The sequence below is a fragment of the Plecotus auritus genome, assembly GCF_963455305.1.
Source record: "Plecotus auritus genome assembly, chromosome: X".
In the NCBI taxonomy this organism is placed as follows: Eukaryota; Metazoa; Chordata; class Mammalia; order Chiroptera; family Vespertilionidae; genus Plecotus; species Plecotus auritus.
The window spans coordinates 141,020,837-141,041,024 of NC_137784.1; the positions used below are offsets into that span (position 1 = coordinate 141,020,837).

The 20,188-nt window shown below is 35.8% G+C and overlaps 1 protein-coding gene across 8 annotated transcripts in view; it reads right to left on the reverse strand.

The window, feature by feature from the left end:
* Nucleotides 1-20,188, reverse strand: part of KDM6A (lysine demethylase 6A) — a 159,950-nt gene that overhangs the window by 42,374 nt on the left and 97,388 nt on the right. Inside the window, exons 8-17 of one of the 8 annotated variants that reach the window (XM_080651985.1) lie at nt 19,029-19,063; nt 15,756-15,849; nt 12,388-12,514; nt 6,749-6,847; nt 6,386-6,605; nt 5,696-5,830; nt 5,102-5,257; nt 4,454-4,549; nt 3,185-3,286; nt 2,133-2,528 (exon numbers count right to left, since the gene is read on the reverse strand). In XM_080651985.1, coding sequence (XP_080508111.1) covers nt 2,133-2,528; nt 3,185-3,286; nt 4,454-4,549; nt 5,102-5,257; nt 5,696-5,830; nt 6,386-6,605; nt 6,749-6,847; nt 12,388-12,514; nt 15,756-15,849; nt 19,029-19,063 — 1,460 coding nt within the window. The remainder of the gene's footprint in view (nt 1-2,132; nt 2,529-3,184; nt 3,287-4,453; nt 4,550-5,101; nt 5,258-5,695; nt 5,831-6,385; nt 6,606-6,748; nt 6,848-12,387; nt 12,515-15,755; nt 15,850-19,028; nt 19,064-20,188) is intronic. The other 7 variants (XM_080651987.1, XM_080651988.1, XM_080651986.1 and 4 more) reach the window with 7 other exon arrangements.

Here is a 20,188-nt window from a genome sequence, read left to right on the forward strand (position 1 = left end):
CTCCTCTACCCCCAGCGAATGTTTTAGGACTGCTGCATTTTGAGTTGAGAATTTCTTCAGCAACAAGGTTAGAAGCTTTTTAACTTTAGGTGAAACGTAATTTGTCAGTAATAAACTATAAAGGAATAAAAATTTAGCTGATGAGAAGATATTTACATACTAAAAGCTGCATTAAATCACCTAGTTAAAACCAGCAAGCATGTTCCTAAAACCAGTTTCTAAAGCTAAAAATCTTAAATTAATGGTATGTTTCTATTCCAGATACTTGAAAACTTTATACACATCACTAACATGCACAGAAGTACAATCTGGTTTTAAATGATTAAATAAGCAACTAAAAGTTCAATCACAGTAGTAGTGAAAAGATGAAATATTTAAGTTATATGAAAACTTTTCAAAGTAAAAACACTGCAGTATTATAAGCATATCAATATTTAAAATATTATCCAAGAAAGAGTCTGGGTGGATGAGTCAAAATTTTCGTTTTCATCAAATATTTACTGAGAAGCTAATCATTTAACAAGTAATACTGGTTATAATATGCAAACAAGTAAAAAAGTAACCATTGTGTTATATCGTATCTCTGCAAATCAAGGTATTTTAAGCTATAAATTCTTTAGAGTACTTACTGAACAATCACCTACAATTTATACAGTTTTACTTTTATATATCATGTGGTACCTTTGAATAAATTCTCCAAAACTATAATGTAAATCAATACATATCTATTTCTTCCTACCATCAAAGCTAAAAGGTGGATATACTATACAGGTATATCAATGGTCTAGTTTTCATTAAAACTTGAGAAAAATATTTGAAAAGATTTATATAAGACATTATTGACAAAGCCTCTTTAATTATTTTAATACCAGAGATACAGGATCCCCAACTGTACTGATCATGCAGCAACCTCATTTGGGAAACTTCTGCCCTAGAATTAGTTCAACAGGAGTTTTTACTTAAATTATAAAACTTCTAAGGACACTGGCCTTGAGGGGCCTGTGAAGAAAAGGCTGGGGCTCTCTGCTACTTAGTATTCAGTCATGTACAAAAGCCTTATGATCGACAATGGAAGATTCTCGAATAGGACATGGACATAGTAGGTGTTCAACATTTCTTTGATAATGAATAAAATTACTAATCACTCTAGAAGAGATGGTCCCACCAAAATCCACTTTAGAAGTCTTAGAGAAAGAACTTATCTCAGTTTTACCAATAATATAAGGCTAACCAGCAATAAGTTAAATATATCTTATTGCAGACAAAAGTACAAGTAATTTGTCAATATGTATTGGCAACATTTTTTTTAATGCTTACTCTTTGACACATTTTGAAGCACTTGTTCCATGAAAACAATCCAAAATATAGGAAAAACTATATGCATAAATAATTAAAATTAAAAACACAGAAATTAAATGTCTAACAGTGAACTACTAAGTAAAATATGGCACATATGTTTGATAAAAATAATGCCCATGAAATCCATTACTGTGTTTTAAAGACTTTACTGGCTCCATTTTGCCTCCAAGACAAATTAGGCAACTTTCTCTACCTCCTTCAGCCTCATATCTCAAACCACCCCCCCTTAATCTACACTTATAATCTCTCTCTAGGCACACTTTACCAGCCCTCTCCCCTCCCAATTCCCCTAATTTCTGAAGACTCCTAGGTACTCTGATAGCACTTTTCCATCTAAGTCATACTTCAAAGTAACTTATAATAATTAATGGTCTTTTTCTCCTAGCAGAATTAATACCTACTACCTAGGATAGCACCAGATCTTAAGTAGACAAATACATGCAGAAATGAACTAAGTAACATTATAAATGCTTACAATGCTACTGAAAATTAACAGGGGGTTTTGGGGAACTGTATGATCTATTTTCTTTTTCCTTTGAAACATTCTAAGATTGTGTGTGTGTGTGTGTGTGTGTGTGTAAATTTTATAATGCAAAAGAAAATACAGTCATGCACATACATACCAAGTCGCAATGTAGTAATAGCATTGTAGTACTAAGAAATGCTTACAAAACCAGTTCCTCAAACTTTTATTTCTTCTACTGCCTAAATGCATAAAACCAAATAAAGACAAATAATATGTGAGACACCAATAAGGTAGCTAGTCCCATTACCTGAGTGGAGTTAGATAGTTGGTTTTTCCACGGCTCCTCTGCGCTGCTGGTCAGGTTTGTGCGGTTATGAGGTAGAGTGAGTGCGTTTCGCTGCGGGTAAGGCACGTTTCCATTACTTCCACTTCCTGTTATGTGATTATTGCCTATCAAAAGAGTATCTGTACTTCCCAGCATTCTTGATGTGCTACAGGGAGCATGGCCTGCAGAAAACGGTCCATTGGCCAAAGGCTGCCCAGGGCAGGCAGGGCGGACTCCAGGCTGAGAGACGCTAGGCACTCTGGTCAGAGCAAGCGGTGGCTGCTGGCCAGAGACTGAGTTTGTAGGCAGTGATGAGTCAGCTGCTGGCCCATTAGGAATTCCAGTAGATCGTACCTGTGCAACTCCTGTTTGTCTCACCTGTCAAAAAAACAAAAAATAAATTCTGCTTGTGTAGCCCCAGGGGAAAGAATCAGAATATGAAGGTGTATAACCAAGTGATCTCTTGATTTTACCCTAACATTTAATTTCTCTACATGGAAATACATACACCTTAAAAACAAAAAAATTGTGTTTGTTCATATTTAGATTAGCTTCCTCAGAAAAGCAGAAATCAGTTTTGTTTTTAATAAATGTCCCTTTAGTAATGACAAAAGAAAGCAGCTGAATACTATGGAAAATGGCTCTGGAATTTGTGTCTTTTCCCCAATCACAAAATAGAGAATCTCAAAATTTCTTTCTACTACAGTAATATGCCAGATCCTTAAAATTAAACATGCACTAAAGAACTCCACCTCAGTTTAGAACACACAGCCTGTTAAATATCAAATAATATAAATAAACCTTCAGAATACATACAAAATAGCATGTAAATAAGTAAAATACTAAGTCCTATGTTCAAAATTAAATTTATAGCTCCTTTTTCCTAAAAATATCTATGTATTACTAGTATTACTAAATTCCATAAATACTGGGAGAAAGTAGGAGTCAGCATGAACATGCTCTAAAATGATGTTCTGGTCAATAAAAATACTCAAAATGCTACCAATTTTTAGGGGGAAAAATGCTATACACACTTGGTGCTGCTGCATTAAGACAAACTGACTTTCCAGCTGTTCCAGCATCAGTTTCTGAGCTGGATTTAAATTATTTCTATTTGCACGGAGCTGTTCCAAGTGCTAGAAGAAGAAGAAAAGAAGAAAAAAGAATATAGTCAAAGATATATCTAAGAAGCTCAAGTTCACTATTTTAAGTAACCTTTCCCTGAAATGAACAGATAAACTCAGAATTGCTTTCTAGTCAAAGACACTAATTTCTAACCAATAGCAATCAACCCCAAGATGAAGTCTTTTAAGAAGTTTGAGAAAGTTAAGAAAGAAACATTCAAACAAAACAAATGCAACTCATAGATGCAGAGAATACTAGTAGTTACCAGAGGGGAAGAGGGTGGGGAGTCAAAATGGGGAAGAGGATCCACCATGGTGAAAAGATGATAACTAGACGTTTGGAAGTGATCACTTTGTAGTGCATACAGATGTCAAATTACACCATTATTCAGCTGAGACATATAATGTTATCTACTAAATTTACCTCAATTTAAAAAAGTAGTTTAAAAATACAAACATTCATCTGAAGAGGGTTTACTACAATGTGATCCTGGAGATAAATGAGCACAAAATTTTACTTTCTAACACAGTATTTTTCAGTATTCACACAGAAAGCTCTTTAAGCTTAAAAATGCATTATGACAAGTACACTCAAAGCAGCACGGTTTGGAATAGGAAGAGTTGGACGACAAATTGTCTAAAACTAGTGATCTACTTAAAGGTGTGACATCTACATAAAGAAATATGCCGTAACCATAAAAAAAAAGGAAGCGCTCTATATATATTGACAAGAAAATGTCTGTAAAAGAGATTATTAACAGTATATATAGCATTCTACCATTTGTACAAAAAAGGGAAAAGATAATATCTGAGAAGGGGTATGCATATTTTCTTGTGTATACACGACATATCTCTGGAAAGATAACTATTCATTCTGGCTGTCTGCTAGGAGGGGAACTGAATGATTAGGGCCAGGAGTTGGAAAGAGAATTTTTACTCTATATACCGTATATTCATATTGATACAGTTTGAACCATTTTAATATATTATCTGTTTAAAAGTAAATGTAAACAAGAATGAATTATCTCTATTAGTCTGGTAAATGAGTTCATCTTATTTATGTGCATATTAATTGAGTTTACTGCTATTCGACTTTAAGAATACTTTAAAATCTTAAAGCTTACGACCTTTACTCTTTTTTAATAGAAAAGCGGTATGTCAAAAACTTGCCTTACATACCTGTAATTTCTGTGGTGGCAAACACCATGAATGACTTGGTTGCTGTACTGGAGGATGTGACACTGCATGGCCACTACTCCAATTATCAGAAGTATTCTGGGGAAAATTGATAAAAAGAAACTTAAAAATATTTGGTGAAATCTAGATGTAAAAATAATGACTAATGGAGGCCAAATGACTATGATTGGAATATTTACATATAAAAGATGTTATGACATTAACTTTTAAACATAACTTTACATGCATAATAAATTTGGAAAATCACAAATTTAAAAAAATACTGAATTTTTAATAAGCCACCCAAAAAGGCCCACCCCTAAACTATGTCCCAAATGGCTAACCTAAATATCACACTGTCCACTAGATCCACCATTAAGTTTATTTCAATGTCAGTAGAAAGTGATAATGAAAAGTGTGTTGCAATCTTAACGGCAGGGAGATGAATAAAATGACTTGATGAATGCAAAGTTATCCCTACATTCTGTACTTAATATGACACTAAGAATTTGGAATGGAAAAACTCAAACCTTTCACTCTTTGATGTCCACAAATTTAAAATAAAGGACAGGAGATGTTCAAACTGCACAAGTTCAGGGCAGTTGGGAATTTCTTTTTTGACAGGATTTTCTATTTCTCTAAAATATATACCTTTGTTGGACTAGATGTTCTTTTCCTCTTGGCAGGACTGGACAGGTCATCTACTTGGCTAGAAGGAATCGTGTGTAGTGGCAAGGATTGCTGTGAAATTGGTGTTTGACTGAGGCCTAATACAGGTTCAGTATTTGGATGATGAGGTTTACATGCCTAAGAATCACAGAAGGAAGACAAAAATAGGGTTCTATATACTCTTAATTCATTCCTTCAAATTATAAAACTTTACAAGCTGCATACTTTTCAAAGCTATGTGGACATCGCTGATTGCAATTATTGAAAATCAAAATCAAATGAATCATCAATGGAGGAATGTGTACCTTCCTTTGAAAAACTTGCATGAAAAATTAAACTGCAGTATTATTTTAAGAAATCTCCTTCAAAGTAATGAAAATGCGCAAAGGTTCTAAATTGGCACCCAAAATTGCTTCCCATATCAGAGGGAGTTTTACTTTGATCTAGAGTCCCTTCATAATTAAAAGGCTTTTCATTAATAAAAGCCTCCTGCGCTTAGTAAAATATACTTGACCACTATAGATTAAAAAGAACCCTTAAAGCTGGGCACCTGCAGAACATAACCCAACTTCTCACCTGCTGTGCTGTGTTCATGGCACCCTGCCTGGAGGTAAGCTCTGCGGGGATTGGTAGGCTCCACGCCTCCTCAATACTAGGAAGTAATTTAGTTTTATTCTGTAGACTACCTTGTGGAAGGTTACACAACTGAGCCTAGGAAAAATTATGTAAAAAGCAAATTTAACACAAGCCTACTTGAGTAAGAGCAAGTCCACTAACTTTTCCTAAATGCTATAACTAACTTTTTTAAAAAAGAAAATAGATTCTTAATTTGGGGTTTCAGAAAGATACTAAGTATAAAGAGGGTAACCGAAATATAAACCTTTGTGAAAATTAAAACAAAGCTGAGCTCTGTTTTTAGAGTTCTCATAGCTGTCTTCTCATGAAACTCCAAGCAAGAGTGAAAGACAGTGTTCGTGTTCTTTTCTCTAAAATGCTATGACAACTTAAAAATGTAGACAGCACATAGAAAAAATTATGTAAATTAATATGCATCAAGAGTAAATGTGCAAAAGAGCATCTTTAAAATACTGCATATCATATTTAAAATGAAAAGTAAAATAATATTATAAGCTATGGTATGTTTACAAAATATGGAAACAAATTATAGACATCAACACAACTAGACAAACTTTCCAGCCACCCTCCTCCTGCCTTAGTGTCATGGGGAAACGTGCCTTTAAAAAAAACTGCTACTAAAAATTTTACCTGTAAATACTTAATTCGTGCTGCAAGTGCAGAGGTATTACTACAACTTTTGCTTCTGGTTGCATTTAAGTAGCATTTAATGGCATCCTGAGGCTGGTTGCAGGATTCATAGAGTGTGCCTAGGTCCATCCAGGCTGCAGCATGGCCATGGTCCAATTGTACAGCACAAATATAGGCCTGTAAAGCATCCATAGGCTGATTTTGCTGCTGATATAGCACACTGGAAAGAGAATTAAGAAAAAACAAGTCAACAAAGAACTGCTTAGCTTCATTAACATGATATAAACTGCGAAGTATATTATATGTGATGCAACTCTCTTTATGTATCAATTACAACGCCATTATGTTTATGCAATGTCTTACCCTATTGAACACCATGTATCTGCACTTGCTTCTGATTTATCAATAGACTGCCTGTAAGATATAAAGGCATCCTGAACTTTCCCAATACTTGAATAGCACCTGAGAGGAAAGGGGTGGGGGGGAATAAAAAAATTTCCATTATTACAGATTAATTTGCTGAAAAGATAGACTATATGTCAAAGCAAATGAAAAACCTAATAAGCTAAAATATTTGTCATTATGTATACAATAATTATAATGCATATTATAATTAACCCTTCAATAAACTATATTATAGGCTATCATAGATGCTAAACCATGCTGCAATAATGAACAGTATTGAAAAAATTAAAGGCCTTATCACTTCAATATTTACAATACTGAGAGTTGAACACACACACACACACCCCACTCTACTTATATAACTTGATCCCCAGTTTTCTATATAGTAAGACCATAGAGATAAAAACCAGAAAAACATTCTATGTTGGTAAGAACTGCTGAATCAGATTTCAACCCTACTTTCCTAAATAATAATGAGGACAATAATTCTTTAGTTCATAAAAAATACAAACATAAGACAGTTAATATCAAGCTAATTATCAAAAACAGTAAGAGTAGCAAAGTATGATTAGAGTTTCAAAGACCTGTCTTTTTTTTTTTAATTGATTTCAGAGAGTAAGGAGAGGGAGAGAAAGATAGAAACATCAATGATGAGAGAGAATTAGTGATTGGCTGCCTCCTGCACGCCCCATACTGGGGATTGAGCCCACAACCCGGGCATGTGCCCTCGACTGGAATCAAACCTAGGACCCTTCAGTCCACGGGCCAACACTCTATCCACTGAGCCACACCAGCTAGGGCAAGACCTGTCATTTTTTAATGCAGATGTACCTGATGGATACACAGAACAGCAGCTGAAATTATAAATAAAGAAGTTATCTTCTTAGTGCTTGGCACTAAGGAAAAAAACAAAAATAAACCCAGTCATTGTCTTCAAGGAGCTTATAATTTAGTTGAGAATTAAAGACACGTTACAAATGCCACGATGCCATATTAAATAGCTAGCACAGTTAATAACCAGTTTGAGAAATTTAGGGTAGAAGTACCACAGTATACACTAAAGGATTTGGAAAAGCAAGAAAAGAAAAGGTCAGAGTAAGGGATCTGAACATGTGTACATGCATTATTGTTTAGATCAGTGATTTCCAATTACCAGCCAGTATATGGCAATTTAGCCAAGCAAACAAAATGAAAAAACAAAAGAAAACAAAAAAAACACATACATGTATATAAATGTTTTCCATTAAATTGATTCATATTTGAACTATAATTGACCCACTTTGAAATACTATTGGCTGAATAGCAAAATATTTTAAAATATGTTTACTTGCCCAAATATCATGTTTTTTAATTGAAATTTTTTTGGGTGGCATTTCCTACATAATAAAGAGGTAATATGCAAATTGACCATCACTCCAACACACAAGATGGCCACCCCTGTGTGGACACAAGAGGGCCACCACAAGATGGCCAGCAGGGGAGGGCAGTTGGGAGGCAGAAGGCCTGCAGGGGAGGACAGTTAGGGGTGACCAGGCTGGCAGGAGAGGGCAGTTAGGGGCAACCAGGCCTGCAGGGGAGGGCAGTTGGGGGCAACCAGGCCTGCAGGGGAGGGCAGTTGGGGGTGACCAGGCCTGCAGGGGAGGGCATTTAGGAGTGACCAAGCCAGCAGGGGAGGGCAGTTATGGGCAATCCAGCAGGGGAGCAGTTAGGCGTCTATCAGGCTGGCAGGGGAGTGGTTAGGGGGTGATCAGGCTGGCAGGCAGAAGCAATTAGGGGCAATCAGGCAGGCGAGCGGTTGGGATCCAGCAGTCCTGGATTGTGAGAGGGATGTCCGACTGCCTGTTTAGGCCCAATCCCGGTGGGCAGTCAGACATCCCTCAAGGGGTCCCAGATTGGAGAGGGTGTAGGCTGGGCTGAGGGACACCCCTCCCCCTCATGCACGAATTTCGTGCACCGGGCCTCTAGTATATATATAAAAGGCTAAGTGTCCGTCCAACTGGTAGCTATTACATGCACTGACCACCAGGGGGCAGATGCTCAATGCAGGAGCTGCCAAGATGCACAGTGGCCCTTTAAAAAGAAACAGCACCATGGACCTGATGCCAACAAACCAACACTTGGCTTTCCCCAAGTGGGACACAGGCCCCACCAAAATCGCAGCCAAGACCCCATGGCACAAAGTGCAGCCCACAGCCCAGCCCAGCCTGGAAACAGTGGCTGTGGGCGCCCGGTAATGACATCACATAGCAACGCCCAGCTTCCTCTCCCTAGCGACTAGCCTCCTTGGAGTTTCTTCAGCCCAGGAACCCGACTTGCTTTATAACCAGGTGCAAACATTTTACAGTTTAACCAAATGTCTGTGAAGCATTTTCCCATGCCTCATCTCATTTGATCCTCACAGAAATCCTGGAGTAGACAGATAGGAGACTCGGTAGAATCCTATTTTCTTTTCATTAGCAAGACTTGAAGAGTGATATTAAAATATTCCTTCTAATTAATTTCCTTTAGTACATTAATAAAATTATATAGGTTTCAGGTGTACAATTCTATAATACATCACTGGCTTATTGTATTGTGTGTTCATCACTCCAATTTCAGTCTCCCTCTATCACATTTTAATCCTCACATTCTCTGAAAGTTTACTGATTAATATAATCCAAAAATGTGAGAACCACTGATTCAGGCAGAGAAGATGAGAGACGGTACTTAAAAATTTAATTTAAATAGTACAAAGACTTTGTACCAGATTGATTAGATATTCATAGAGGGTGGTAGTAGGTTATAACTTCATTCTAAAAATATATATATTTTATTGATTTTTTTTACAGAGAGGAAGGGAGAGGGATAGAGAGTTAGAAACATCAATGACAGAGAAACATCAACCAGCTGCCTCCTGCACACCCCCTACTGGGGATGTGCCCGCAACCAAGGTACATGCCCTTGACCGGAATCGAACCTGGGACCCTTGAGTCCATAGGCTGACACGCTATCCACTGTGCCAAACTGGTTAGGGCAGTTTTTGTTTTGTTGTTGTTGTTTTTTAAGCATATTTTTATTGATTTCAGAGTGGAAGGGAGAGAGGGAGAGAGAGAAACATCAATGATGAGAGGGAGTCATTGATTGGCTGCCTTCCTCACACCCCCTACTGGAGATCGAGCTTGCAACTCGGGTATGTGCCCTGACTGGGATCGAACCGTGACCTCCTGGTTCATATGTCCATGCTCAACCACTGAGCCACATCAGCCGGGCTATAACTTCGTTTTTAAGCCTGATTAAACGGAGGGGGGAAAGGTAAGTATCATTGACAAAAAATACAAGGAGAAGCTGGTTTGGGGAAGAATATGATGAATGACATTTGAAGTATGCTGATTTTGACATGAGGTGAGGACATTAAAATATGTTAAGTATAGGAGATGTGGTCCTGGAGTTTAATACCGTGGAGTGGAAGAGAGGGTTTAAGAACACAGAACACCTATTAAGGGAGAGGTAAAAGTAAGCCTAAGGAATCACTAATATTGTGGACTGGGCAATATAAGAAATGTCAATGAGTGAGACAAAGAAGTATCATACAGCATCTGCAAACTGTTTTATTAAGTGGAGGATTACAGTAGAAGAGGTCATTAATTCGAAACAGGGAGAGATACCACTGAGAAAGGGAATGTTTAACAGAGAGTAGAAAAACATGCTCTGTTTGTTGTTGTTAAATCAAAGCCAAATCTCAGATTTATAGATAAATTTGTCTAACCATTGGGAGGAATAAGCAGTAATCCCCAAATCCAATATTTTCACATTCCATGCCCACAAAGTGAAAGTAGAAAACCAATGTGCCCCAACAGGTGCTGCAGTCCAATTGCCAGTTTTAGTTTTCTCTAAAACTTAACTAGGTTCCCCTGAGACAGGTTTGTGTAATTAAAAAAGCACTTGGTGAACCTAGGACCTAGTCTAAGCTCTGATTCCTTAGTTACCTTGTGTAACTGTGACTTTGGAAAAAAAATTTTATTCGTCTGAACTCACTTTCTATTTCTACATCTGTAAACTGATATGGTTTACAGGGTGAACTAGGTGACCTTCCTGGTCCCGCCCAGCTCTAACACTCTATAGGTAACATAGTCAATGACTGGTACTAGTATAACAGCATTACCACATTACACTTTCATTATGATATACACATGCCAAATGATGAACAAATTCAATCTTCAACGCTGACTTGAATGCAGAAGTTAAGTAATATAAAGCCTCAGAAATATTAGGGTCAACAAATCCCAAACATGCTTACTTATATTTGAGATCTTCCTTCAGAGCTTTAATAGCTTCTAAAATATAATTTATTTGGGTAAAAAAGGTGAAGGGATTGAGAACTACAAACTGGTAGTCACAAAATAATCCCAAGGATGTAAAGTATAGTATAGAGAATACAGTTGGTAATATTTTAATAACTATGTACAGTACGAGGTGGGTACTCAAAATATTAGGAGGACCACTGTGTAAAGTATATGATTATCTAAGCACTAAGCTGCACATCTAAAACATAAAATAAAATATAATTTATTTATAAAAATTTCTCACAATAAAACACATTCTAAGCAACACATTAACCTGTATGATTTTATTAACCAATGTCACCCCAATAAATTCAATTAAAAAATAAAACAAAATACGATGATTTCAAAAGAAATCATAACACTGAAACCTTCAGAGTGGGAAGGTACCTAATAGATAATCTAACTCTGGGCTTATCAACCTCAGCATTGACATTTGGGGCCAGTTAATCTTTTATTGAACAGGACTGTCTCACTAGATGCCAGTAGCATTTCCCATAGATGTGATGACCAAAATGTCTCCAGACATAATGAAATGTCCCCTATGGGGCCAAATAGTCCCTACTGATAACCAGTGACCTAACATAATCCTCTGATTTAATACGTTATAGGAAAGTTAAAGCCTCATGGGGTTAACTATACCATCCATGATTCCACAAATAGCAGCCTAGCCAAGACTTGAATTCATGTCTCTCAGCTCCTAGTACACTATCTTCCCACCATGCCATAAAAGCTAAAACCAATTAAAAACCAAATGCTAGCTAATGATGATCCAAAATATAATCTATCAGATAAACATACATAAGGTATATTTTGGAGAATCACTACACACAATTCATATATTCAAAGTACAGAGAAAAGTTTACACTCTCAGAAAACTATTTTCATAACATGACGCTTCTCCTTTCCAACAAATCCAATAATGTATCTACTTTCTCACTGCAAGATTTCAAGTAGAACTGTGATGAGATCTATTAATCAAACATGTCCATTCTAAGGTATATATCATTAATCAAAATTATAAATAGCGAAGTTCCATTGCCTACTGGTAGTCAACAGGCAGAATGAGAAATTCTCTGCTCTGTTAAAATGACACATATAGAAAACCACCATATACAGAAGCTTTCTTTTATATTTTAACTTCCAGAAATCTTAGTTTATATTTGCAACCTGATCACTGTATTTTCCCTTTTAAATATAACAAACAGTTTGGATCATAATTCAAATCTCTCAGCTGAAATAAACAAAAACAAAACTTAAGTGTCTGAGAAGTCTCACCTTCCGAGGAAATACCAGGACTGGCCAGAATTAGGATCTGCTTCCAAGGACTTTTGGAGATACTGAATAGCACAGTTTTCCTTGGCAGCTTTATCTCCCAGGAGATCTATAGTGTGATGCATCCAACCTATAGCAAATGAATTAAAACATTTACCTAAATGATTTAACTGCTCTTCTATTGTTAAGAATACCAAACAGAAAACAAATAAAAATACTCTTTCAGTTAATTAATTCCTTTAGTTTGGTATACACACTCCAAAAATTTTGAACTACCAATTCTGGCGACATGAAAGCCTATTTCTTACAGGAAGGTACAGTCAAAGCTATGAAGAACATTTACGCCAGAGAAATTGAAACAATTTTAAGCACTGACTTAACACTTAAAAACTGTAGCTCCTAATTTGGTATTTGAAAAAAATTCCAAATTATAAACCAAAAAATATAAAGATGTTAAATTTAACTATTACACATAAAAATTTATGTTCATTTTAAGAATCTCCAAAACAGTGTATTAACCCAACATTTATTTCCAAGAAATAAATATAAGGCTATACAATCAATGACAGTCCAGAGTAAAAGACACAAACACACACACACACACGCTACATTATTGGTGTTGGCCAAATATATACACAACTTACATAAAGTAAAAACTATAAATTATTTGACAATTCAAAATAACCCAAGGTGCCCTAGCCAGTTTGGCTCAGTAACTAGAGCGTTGGCCAGTGGACTGAAGGGTCCCGGGCTCAGTTCTGATCAAAGGGCACGTACCTTGGTTGCAGGCTGGATCCCTGGCCTTGCATGGGGCTTGTGTGGGAGGCAACCAATCTCTTTCACATCCATATTTCTCTCTCTGTCTCTCTCCTCCCTTCCACTCTCTCTAAAAATCAATGGAAAAATATCCTCAGGCGAGGATTAACAAAACAAACAAAATAACCCAAAACTATAAGAAAAGTATATTCAAGTGGTGCAAATAAGAATGTTACAAATGGGTACCACAAACATTTAATAAACAAATTTGGCTAGTGCATAATCTCACTTACATGTGAAATCTAATGAACAAAATAAACTGACGAACAGAATAGGTCCAGAGGCATGGACGCATGGAACAGAATAACAGATCTCGGGGGGGCGGGGGGGAGATTAACCAAAGAACACATACATATATGTATACATAGCCCATGGACACAGACAATAGTGTAGGAAAGGCCTGGGGTGGGGCAGGGGCTGGGTGGAGGGCAAAGGGGGAGAAAATGGGGGACACCTGTAATATTGCCAACAATAAAAATACATATATTTATATATTAAAAACATGTTGTGTAACTTTTAAAAATACAGTTTTTATTATTTATAAATAAATAAAAGACTGCATCATGGAGTCGTGTACTCTAAACCATGAAAGACACACAAAAATAATTTGGTTTAATTTGTTGGGGAATTCTATTTCAGTTGTGGATCAATTCAAGTGCATAATACCAACTCTGTTCTTTGTATGTAGACTACAGTATGCCTAACAAACAAGGACACTTATTTTCTGACATTTATTATAGTTGCTGTGCTGCAAGATATTTTAAGAGGATTGAGTCACTGTGTTTTGTGGAAACATAAGCCAATCACATGATTATTCATTTGTTCCTTCCCTTATCTCTCCTGAAACTATTTAAGTACAGGACCTAGAATAATAGGCTCTAAAAGGAGCTGCTTAACCAGCAGGAACAAGTAAGTAGAAAGGATTAATGTTTAGGCATAAATTAGACTCAATTAAGGGAAATATTTTTCCTTTTAAAACCTTGAAAAGTTCACTTATAAGCTAGTGCCAAAGAGGATAGGAGATTCAGATATAACTAAAACCAAAATTGTTTCAATGCATTTCTTAAATTAAAAAGGTCTATGCATTTTTGCTATTGATACCTTCTTTACAACAGCTAAAATAATAAAAAATTATAAATAGTGTGGATAAAAAAGCAGTTCAAATTCAAATTTTAGCTGAATAAGTAAGTTATTCTAAAGGAATCACTTTGGAATCACTTTGTACTTAAGAACACAAAACCCATTTTATTGTACCAATAACTTGTTTATGTTTAAAGATAGAAATTCACATTACTCAAATACTACATATAAATCATTAAATACAAATATTTAAATCCTTCTACAATTTTTAAGAGTATGAATAACTCAAGTAAAATTCTAACTTGAGATTAAATGAAAAACAAAACTTTTATATGAAGGCAATGAATTTATTTTGTATAATAATCATACAATATGTACTAATATAAGTGATGAAATCTAAAATTAAACAAATTTAAAATTACATGTCACATTATGAAAACATTCATATTACTATCTTGAATATAAATTTGTCCAGACCAAAACTAAGCAAACAAAAGCTTAAAAAATAAAACAACCCAAATACCAAATACAGACAAAAAACATAATAGCTAAGCAACAAAATTAAATGTTGGAGAACTCCCTCACCATCTTCTTGGTAACAGTGACACATTACATCCAAATGGCTACATTCTTTCATCTTTGACATTAGAATATACTGCATGTGTACAAAAACTATATGTAGTGTTAGATATTCCACAATTTTTAGATAAAAGGTTTTCGTTAATATTACTGACAGAACTACGAAAGCAAGCTTACCAAAACACTAAGTGACTCATTTGATTGCATTGAGTGCTAAGCATACCTGACATAAAGGAAGTATTCAATGCCCCTCACCCATGGATTAAGTACTAGAGCAGTGGTCAGCAAACTCATTAGTCAACAGAGCGGCAAACCACGGCTCGTGAGCCACAGTTTGCCGACCACTGTACTAGAGAGTAAGTTTGAGAATTTAAAAGGAATAGCTGCACTAATGAATTGTAATGAGATGGACTGTGAAATGGACTATGCTTGGCAAAGGGTGAAAATATGTTGGATTCAGCCCAGCCGGTGTGGCTCAGGGGTTTGAGCACCAACCCATGAACCAGGAGGTCATGGTTCAAAATTCCCAGTCAGGTCATATGCCTGGGCTGTGGGCTCGATCCTCAGTGTGGGGCCTGTAGGAGGCAGCCAATCAATGATTCTCTCATCACTGATGTTTCTCTCTCCCCCCCCCTCCCTCCCCGAATATCAATAAATAAATATTTTAGAAAGAAAGAGAGAGAGAGAGAGAGAGAAACAGAGGAAGGAAGGAAGGAAAACAGGAAGGGAGGGAGGGAGCGAGGGAGGGAAATATGCTGGGTTCAGATTAATTCTATCAACTCTGGGCAAAGGATGGGAAAGAAATAGAATACACGAGCCACATATTTACCATCCCTGACATGTAAAAAACATAAAGAGAAGTACTTATAATATACTAAATGTATACTAATACATACCTAACTGTTGCAAAACAGTTGCTTTTACTTGTGCAGAAAGGTTTTCTGTCTGCAAAAGTTGTTCATAAGCTTCCTTTGCAGAATGATACTTCCTCTAAAGGCAGAAAAAATGATTTAAAGAAAAATAAATATCTTTAAAGAACCAGCTCATATATTAAGATTTACACAATACTGATATTTTATGCATATTTTTAAAGCAACTGAAAGAAAAAGTACTCATTCCATTACTAAATGTTCCTTCAACACTAGACAATTGTGGGTAATAGGTCATGCTTCAGAGTACCTAAAACAAGTAAAACATCCAATAAAGTAGCACTAAAATATGACCTTTTAAGAATCTCCCAAATCTCAATACTTAAAAAAAAATCATCTCAACCTATTTAATAACATACATGATTTCAACTTTGTTTGCCTAGAAATACCAAGTTCCCAAGCAACTTAATATGAACAACAGAGCACATGACAAAATGTTTTACAAATTCTAAGGGTAAAAGCAGTTAAAACCTAAGTTTAAAAGATAGTTACCAGCATATAAAAAAAAAAACAAAAAAAAAAAAACACCAACCCTATGAAATAATGTATAATACATATGATATTAAAGACAACAAATTTCCCATAGCTACAGTTTGTAATATTTAAGGTTCCATAGGCAAATTTCTAAATGAAACCATTTACCCACAGTTTTCTCCCCAAAGTCCTGATATGACTGAAACCCATTACTGCTGGTCATAAAGCGTAAGGTAAAAAAAAGGGGAAATGAAAAGCCAATAAAGAAAACCTTGTAAGTATTACCTTTAAAACATACTTGACCAAAAAAAAAAATGGATTGAAGTGGCGTTTTTCATACCACTAATAGTACACAGCTGCTTGAGCAAACAAATCTTTCTCCAAAAAAGTATGATCAAATAGAAAACAAGCTGTGTGAGCCTCAGGCAAATCACTTACACTGTAATTCAACATCCACAGAACAGAGGTAATGCCTGATCTTTCTATCTAGAGCTGTTCTAACCATCAAATGAGATAAGTAAAAAGCTACAAAACAAATAAGGAACTATATATATAAATACAGTAAGTCAACATGAGGAAGATTTGAAAGAACTGTCTATTGAGATTAACAGTAACTATTACAGCTAAATTAGTTCCCCCTACACATTAATCTGGTCTGAAAGAGTTAATTAGACATTTAATGAAGGACAAGACCAAATTCCTTCCACTGATAAATATTTACTGAACACCTAGTACATAACAGGAACTGCTGAGTCTATAGTGTAGTGAAGAATACAGAGAGAAAAGCGAGTAAAACATGCTGTATTATGTACAATAACAGTATGGTATCTCCCAGAGGAAGAAAGTTAAGTTTATTTGTTTATTTTTAATCCTCGCCCAAAGATATGTTTTTATTCATTTTTAGAGTGAGGAAGGGAGAGTGAGAGAGAAACATCAATCGGTTTCCTCCCATATGTACCCCAATGGGGGAATCAAACCCACAACCTAGGTATGTGCCCTGACTGAGAATCAAACCCACAACCATTTTGGTGTATGGGACGACCTTCCAACCAATTGAGCCATCCGGCCAGGACAAAACACGTGTTAAGTTTAGAGTACTAGCAGGCTGGGCAGCAAATGCAGAGACAAGCAAATATGACTTCACAGAGAACTTCCGAAACCATGTTAAAGACTACATAGTCTGTATCTCAGGACAGTGGAGTACCACGGAAATGAATTCAAGCAATATGATCAGATTTATATTTTAGGAATACTTTTTGGAATTACCTTAATAAATGCTAAAAAATACCTTCAAAAACTAGTGAGAAAAAAATACTTGAAGCCCTAACCGGTTTGGCTCAGTGGATAGAGCATCAGCCTGCGGACTGAAGGGTCCCAGGTTTGATTCCGGTCAAGGGCATGTACCTCGGTTTCAGGCACATCCCCAGTAGGGGGTGTGCAGGAGGCAGCCAATCCATGATCTCTCTCATCATTGATGTTTCTCTCTCTCTCTCTCTCTCTCTCTCTCTCTCTCTCTCTCTCTCTCTCTCTCTCTCTCTCTCTCTCCCTCTCCCTCTCCCTCTCCCTCTCCCTCTCCCTTCCTCTCTGAAATAAAAAATATATTTTTAAAAAAAGTTAAAAAAAAATAAAGGTGAGAAAACTTCTGCTTCAGCTAGTGACATACCAGTGATCTCACTAAGAACTAAAAAAGCTGGGGGGAAAAAATCAGAATTCATCCTTTTACAGACAGCAGAGAGCTCCTGAGGTAATGAGAACAGAAGGAGCTAAGAACCCAGGGAGGGAACTTTGGAGAAGAAGCTGGTTTCTATAGCTGCTTTCACCCTGGGGTCTTTGCTGATTCAGCAGAAGTCAGCAGCTGGCAGGAGGCTGGGATTAGCATTGGCAGGTAAAGATGCCGATCCACAACATGTGTGTAATTTTCTCATGCATCTTCTCGAGGAAGATAACATCCCTAGAGCAGTAGAGGATATGTGTGTGTGTGTGTGTGTGTGTGTGTGTGTGTGTGTTTGTGTGTGTGTGTGTGTGTTGGTGCCTGTGTTGGTGTAGATGGAGGTATCCAGAAATATTATGTTAATTTTTTAAAGAGCCCATGGTAGCTCTGAAACAAAACAGACCTTACAAATTATGTACAAATATACCAGTATTTTTCTCCATGAAAAGATGTTATAAAATTTACCCATAGTTTTGGGTAAACTATGATTACCTAATACTTCTCATACCAATTTATGCCTGATTTCCCATACCACTGCCTAGAGTAAATGTCTGTATTATACCTTTTATTATACAACTAAGCACAATCTGCCATACATAAAAACACTGCTCTAAAATTAAACTGAGAAAGTACTTTAAATATAGCACCATAAAAGTAGTGATAATGACATCAAAAGGAGACTCTAGTATGCCTTTCAAATGGTGACACATAGAGGAGGTATTTCAGTCTTAAGAAAAACTGAAACTAAAAACAATGGATTATAACAACCATCTATAAACATTTTGATAAGAAAACTAGGCATTTCATATCAAGAGTAAGAGAAATCTTCTTAAATATAGCTATTTAACCCTGTAGATATTCAGGTTTAGAGGCAAATCATATTAATGAAATTAGTTTGTACAGAGCAAGTATTCTGTGTAATAACTGCTTCACTAAACAAAATCTTGACCACGTTTAATAAGTTTAAAATGTATGTAAGTGGTAATACCCAGAGCTCCATTAAAATTATATGGGTAGTCACTTTTGTTTTAAGTAAGATAAGTTAAAACACTTACCTGAGTTTCATACAAGTGGGCAATGTGAAATTGAACTGCAAAGATAATGGAGAATAGAAATCAATACACAAGTGTTTGGGGTAAATTAAGTAAGAATATAAAATGTAAAATGTAACCACGGTCTATACTACATAGACTTAATAATGGAGTATAACTTTTATTTTTAATGAAATAAAATATACAAACAAATACATACAAACATAATAAACCACATGTATTCATTGTTGATTGTTATCAAATTTTGTCAATGTAATTATTAAAATATTGAAATACATAGCAAGTGAGTATTACTTTTTTTAATTTTTCAATTATAGTTTATATTCAGTATTATTTTGTATTAGTTTCAGTGAGTATACTTCTTAGAAAGTTCAAAATGGCCACATTAAACAAATAAAGAAAACTTCTTACAATCTATACATTTCAAAACATGGTATTTAAAAACTGAGCTGTAGGTGAAAAATATAGTCACTATTTGTAAAAAACGTATTAAAACAGAAAAAGCCTGTAGTATTTTCCTTATACCGTATTTCATATCAGCAACATTTATAAAGAAGTCATAGACCCAGGCTCACACTGGTAATAACAGAGAGAATGAAATTAGTTGTTGCATTTCTCTTATCAGTTCTTCAGAAATCTTTTTTAAGTCAAACCACTTGCAAGGCAAGAATAATAGTCGCAAGATTAACAAGTATGTCTTGAAAATCAAATAAAAATATGTAAGCTTTTACTTTCAGCTCTTCTTGATAGTGCATCACTAGAGTATGAACAATCCAACGCAAGCAATAATGAATCAGGAATCAAAACTGGATTCTAGCTACTTATATACTCATTTTCATTCTTTAATGACAATGGTCTATCTGAATTTCATAGCTGGATTTCAAGGAGTCTGGAAACCTTTCAAAATTATATACAGAATATGTATGTGGATCTTTAAAAACAAGGTCCACAGCTATCACCAATTTCTTACTGGAGAGGGCACCATGAACTAACTGATTCCTGTAACTGTAAGATTCACCTGGAAAGCTTGTGAAAAATAGAGATTCCCAAGATTATAATTCAGTGGGCCTGGGCAAGGCCTGGAAAGCTGCCTTTTTATTCACTTCTGCAAGGGCTTCTGATACCTATTCCCTCGACCACCTACGACTTGGAAACAGCTGATC